At 38.4% G+C, this 6,123-nt stretch overlaps 1 protein-coding gene across 1 annotated transcript in view; it reads left to right on the top strand.

The window, feature by feature from the left end:
* The window catches only part of HECA (hdc homolog, cell cycle regulator), a 30,295-nt gene extending 24,576 nt beyond the window's left edge, over nt 1-5,719 (top strand). Inside the window, exon 4 of the mRNA XM_075924306.1 lies at nt 2,719-5,719. Within this exon, the coding sequence (XP_075780421.1) occupies nt 2,719-2,883 (165 nt within the window). The 3' untranslated portion in view covers nt 2,884-5,719. The remainder of the gene's footprint in view (nt 1-2,718) is intronic.
* Nucleotides 5,720-6,123: the final 404 nt, after the last annotated feature.

Genomic DNA, 6,123 nt, shown 5'->3' on the forward strand with positions numbered 1-6,123 from the left:
AATTTTCAGCTTCCAAGCAAATCAGACACTAGGTTTTAATGCTTTCTCAACCTGAGTTGTACATGAATGTTTTTTTTTTTGCATCCAAAACATCACTGAAGATCTCTTATTGAAGAAGATAATTTCTTTATTTTGAGATGTAGTTTATGTTCAGAAGCATCCTTTAGGCTCTGTGCAACTCAGACCCTGACTCCGTACTTACCAGCCCTAGTTTCCTCCTACACTCCACCGTGGACTCTGTTCTCTGCTTATCTTCTCTCCTCCCACTCTTGAGTCTGTCTTTTGCACATTGCCTGCTGTGATTGCAACAGCCTGCTGCTTTATTTTCCTCAAGTGGCCTGCATTTTTTTACACCCAAATCTTTCCTTAAGACTCTTGTATTTTACTCATCCCTCTGTGTAATCAGTGATGTTTCTGTCTATTCTCCGACTTGCATTTACACTTTGGTTCTCATCTATCCAAATAAGATTGACTTTAAGGCCCATCTAATTGGAATTTGTAAAATACTTTTTATACTATATTGCTGAATTATAGTAATGTCTAGCTCTTACATATAGTAATGTCTAGCTCCTGCATAGGTTATCAGAGTAAATATATTTAAGGTATGGTGCATGATGTAAATGATTCTGAATACCGTAACCTATATATCTATTAAGACATAAGAATTAGAATGCATCGTCCGCATAGTCAGGTTATGTTTGAATAGAAAAAATCAAATAGCATCACAATAATAGATTTTAACTATGTAGATTAAGAATTGTATGGCACAGACTTAATTCCTTTTCTTTTTACTTTAGCATTTAAGTTAACATGCTATGGCACTTAACAGTGATGATATTGTGAAGGATTTTATTTAGAGAATAATAACCATAAAGCCAACATATGTACATGTAAATTTGGAAATGCTGCATGTATGACCAGTTGGAACTGAATTCCTCTCAGTGTTAGGAGTCAGCGCTATATTTCATTTTTATATGTGGAAAAACTCTCAGTTTGTACTAATGTCTCAGAGGGATGGCTGTGTTAGTCTGTAATCTTTAAAAAGAGTAGTCCTCTAGCACCTTACATACTAACAAATATATATCATGAGCTGTTGTAGGCAAAACCCATCTGAAGAAATGTGTTTTGCCCACAAAAGCTCATGATATTAATATATAATGTTAGTCGTTAAGGTGCTACAGGACTACTTGTTTTCTACTAATGTGTCAAGCATGATTTCAGAAGTTCATTAGTGACCATCCATACAGGTAAATACATACAGACAGAATGTAGTCTTTAATTTACGAAAACTCAGTTAGCAGAACATGCTTATTCCTGTACTTTAACTAGTTTACTCTAACTATAGCTACTGTAGGTAGAGGGAAATCACCACCATCCGTAGAAGTAACATGGCTTGTGCTGTCTTGGGATGCCCTTCTAGATGGCCTCTTTCCAAATTAATCATAATGCTATGATATCTGAAATGTTTCTTGCTTTTCTCATTGCTGTGATGTACTTACTAAAGAGTTAAGGTACACACTAGGGATGTTAAAGACCAGTTGACTACCCGATAAGCAAATGCTTACGATAGTCAGTCGATTAGTCAATTCCCCTCCCCCCTGCTGCCTCTATCAGATAGAGGCAGCAAAACGGGGGGAAAGAGGATACTTGAAAGCGGCAGCGCTGCACAGCTGAGCCCGGGCTTATCTGTGCAGTGCTGTGCGCTTGGAGCCCGGGGGCAGCTGGGGAGTCCCCAGGTGATCCCAGGCTCCAGCACGGCATTTCCGTGGAACCTGCGTTCAGTTGAGGAGTCCCCTGCTGACCCTGACTCAGTATGGCATTTCAAAGCGGCAGCACAGCATTGTCCCCCCCAGTGCAGCATGGTACATGGAAGCTGGGGACTCGTGTGCATTTCAAAGCTGGCATCTGTATGCGGCCTGAAGTCAGAGGGACTTCCCGCTGGCCCCGGGCTGCACACAAAATTCCGCATTCCTTCTTTGAAATGAGCAAAAGCCCCAGCTCCTGCTGAGGCTCTCGTACATTTCAAAGGAGGAATGTGGAATGCCTATTGACTAGTTGAATAGTCTATGGAAATTCCATCAACTACTCGACTAGTCAGTTAACCGCTAGTTGACATTCTTAGTACACGCATCATGCCTCATCAGTTCTCTCTTGTGCCTCTTCCCTCAACTAAACTGAAATACAAACTGGGTACAATTTTCAAAAGTGCTTATGTAATTTAGGCACCGCTGTTACTTTTGAAAATGGCAGTTAGGCACTCTTGTTAATTTTACTCTTCAATTAATCCACCAAAAGTCTGGAAAGTCATGATAATACTAGCTTGCTGAAAAAAAACTTGAAACACATGTAGAAAAATCTGGCTTGGAAGGAGGAATTGAAGCAACATTTGAAGGTTTATCTGCAGAGTCAGGTTACTATCAGCATGACAGATGAGTTACTTATTTGATTATCAGTTAGAGTTCAATATTGCAAGGGGTTTCAGTGGGAGTTGAGGTTGTTCAGAACTTAGCCAAATCCCCCAGAGGCATTCCAGTTAAAGAAGTTGCCATTCCAATTAAGTAGTGGGCTTTGCATCCAATCTCATAAGCTATATACTTTCTTAATCAAGCCTGTCCTTAGGAAAGAGAAATGGACTGTGAAACATACATTCTCTTTTTCTGGGGCAAGGGTGGAAACAAATTGGAATGTTTGACAGTGTTTCTGTCTACTTTTTGACAGGCTCGACTGAACTGTAAGCACTGTGGAAAGCCAGTAATAGATGTACGGATCGGGATGCAGTATTTCTCTGAATACAGCAACGTCCAGCAGTGCCCGCATTGTGGAAATCTAGACTACCACTTTGTGAAGCCATTCTCTTCATTTAAAGTTCTGGAAGCTTATTGACGAAAGCTTTGCTTTAGTAATAGCTATTTTATGGGTATTACTACTTTATTAGACACCTTTTTATAGGATCCGTTCTGTGACAAAATTAATTTCTTTTCTAACTGAAAGAGCAGCTTCTTTGTGTGTCTGTGTACATATGTATTAATATGTATATGCGTGTTACTAAGACCTGGTCCTCCTGACAAGATTTCAGCAAAAGGTGGAGGCAAGTCGGTTAATGCCAAGAGTGGGGGAAATTTCATCTTAAATGGTTTGATTTTAATTTTTGTATCATCACAGAAGAGTTTAGAGGGGTGCAAAGGTTTTTAGAAGAGGAGCCCAGTTGGAATATGGAAGATTTTGTTGACTCACCACACTTAGGGTTGGGTTAAAGGGGAAATCTTCAAGAAGATTCCAATCTTGCTACCACTGATTTCTGTAGGATCTTTGCCATTGGCTTCAATGGGAGCAGGATTAGACCTTAAAAAACAGTTACTCTAGCTGGTCTGCTTCCCAGAATTGGGTAAACTAAAATATTGTGACGAGTGAATGTAAATCTGTGCCAGAAAATGCAACCTTAAAAATTTTTGGCATGGTGTCTTCCTGCAATATGTATTTGATATGAGTTACCCTTGCTGACAGATTGACAGAGATAGTACTGTTGTATGGAGATACACTGGTGGAAACAGAACTTGTAATTTTAGCAGTCAGGTCAATTCTTTATACCAAAACAAGCTTGAGATTTTAATACACTTCATTTAAAGTTATTTGCTTTGCAGATATTTTTAGAACTTTGTTGTGATGAACAGAAGGAACATATAGGAAGATGTGGTCCGTTGAAAACTAATTATGAAGGGGTAGGTGTATGCACATGTGTGGTGGGATTGGAACTTTACAGACAGCATATATGAGGCTGGTATGACTGACCTGTAAAAAGGATCTTGAAAAGTATGATCTCAGCAGAGTCAGATCTGTGAGCACTGTGAGAAATTTGTGCCATCTTAATATAAGAATTTGTCATGACTTTATTTCAAAGTTCAGTACATTTTCCGAAATAGCCTTTGCACCTTAGTCTTACAAAGGTAAGCAAATCTAGAGATTGCCCAGTCGATTTTGAGGACTTGGAAACAATGTGTATTTTTAAAAATTTAGTATAATTCTTTACATTCCCGTATGTAATAAACTATACCAGACAATGAACTGGTATGAGAAGAGTTGCCTCCATAGAGTTTGCCAATGTTCTTTTATCGTTTCCCTTTCTTCTTTGCAAGAATTTTTAAAAGTTCATGAGTCTGATCTTAAAGAGTCAAGTAATAATCTAAATATTTTGATACCATGTTCATCACTATGGTATCTCTTGTCACGTGACTGCCTATTGAGATGGCATAATTATTACATAAAAAAACCTAGCAGTATTTAAGTGGTCAGACACTGTTTATAGAACAAAATATAGATTTCTCCAGATTAATTGTTCATAATATTTATTGCAAGTATGAATTTAAAATGGCTTTGATATCCTGCATATCCTTTAAAACAACAAAAAAAGAAAAAAAACCCAAAATGGGAAACAAAACGGTTAAATATTGACTGTTTTCTAACTTTTTAGAAAGTTCTTGAACTATGTGCCCAGGTTATTTAGTAACTGATATTGTATTCACAAAGAAATTCTTGCCTATTTTTCCTTTCATGTGGCTATGGCTTCTACAGATATACTACAAATTTTTTTTGGCATAGCTGTGTTGGCTAGGAATATTTTTTGGGGGGAGGCAAACACAAAAACCCACATACACAGACCCTGTAGCTGCTATAGCAACTGAAGCAGCCTTCAGGGAGTTTGGGAGATGGTGTAGCTACCTGTCAGGATATGTTCTTTTGTACTGATGTGCTGCATCTCCAATAGGTTTCTTTGATAAAGGCTCTGTAGTTTAGACAATATCAGTGTCTTCACTTCAGAGTGAACACCTCTTAATTTAACCTCACTCAAGTGAGAGAGGCCACTCTGCAAAATATAACTTGAGCTGCAGAAGGATTGTGTGAGCAGCTGATGTGTTGTGCTAAATTGAGCTGTTGCCTGAATCCCCCGACAGGCCAGCCAGCTTGAGCTAAAAGCATTTGAGTTAAGGGTTTGTGGGTGGACTGGTCTAGAGCTTGAATTCAAATTAACTCTGCAGTGAAGCTCTCAGACATGGACACCTTGTTTTGATACATAGGAATCACCTATGCACTGTGACTAAATGATCTAGCATGCGTGCCTGGAAACATTATCAAAATCACTTTAGCTGATTTGATTATAAATATAGTCTACCGCACCTGTGCTAGCATGTTGCTGGTCTAAAATTATGTCGAAATGAGAAATGGCTTTAAACAAAGGAAAGGAACAGAGGGCACTTGCATTGCTGTATTATTCAGTAGTTGGGCCAGATTCTTCTCTGCCCTGATTCTCGTGTAGTCATGTACACCCGTGGAAAATGGGTATCAAAGACGATGAAATGGTAGCAAGCAAAACCTGCTTTGCACTCACTTTGCAAAGGTGTAAATAACTATGTGAGGGAGTGGAGAATCAGGGTCTTGGTTTCTTTGGGACTTTCCTAAATATTCCAGTTAATGCCTTTCATTCAATGACTTAATTTATGCTTCTAGTGTTTATATAATCAGTTAGATGCCTATCCATACATGCACGTTTTACAATCTATAGTATGACTACAGGCATAATACGACTTTGCCATTTAAAGGATAAATGTATGACCAGACTGTACAGTATCTTCAAAGCAGTGCCTAGAATTTAGCAATCTGTGATGGAATAAAACATGTTTAAGGGAGCCTTGAAAGAAACTGTACAGAGGACTGTAAATGCAACATTGTCTCAAATAGTGGCATCAATGCATTCAATAGCAAAATAAAAAGTTTCTCAAGACTTAAATTGTTTTTCTTGGACAATGTCTATTTTCTTATAAAACTACAACTTTCAAGCAGATGTTAGAATCACATGGTAACAAGTATTCCTATTGGATGCCAACTGAACTATGAAAATATTCCTTTTACCCTGCTCTGCAAAGAAAATTGTCCCTAATTTAGAGAACATGCTTTTTGTGCTTCTTGATGATAGTGAGAACATCCAGTTCTCAAGTTACATTACCTAAAGATGTATTTAGCATAACATACCAACAAAGACCTCAGTCCTGCAATCTAATCTGCACAAGCAGACCCTTTTCCCCCGTGCAGACTTCAACTGGGCTGTGCACATATGCAAGGATCCAATTA

This window comes from Pelodiscus sinensis, chromosome 3 (genome assembly GCF_049634645.1).
Source record: "Pelodiscus sinensis isolate JC-2024 chromosome 3, ASM4963464v1, whole genome shotgun sequence".
NCBI lineage: Eukaryota > Metazoa > Chordata > Testudines > Trionychidae > Pelodiscus > Pelodiscus sinensis.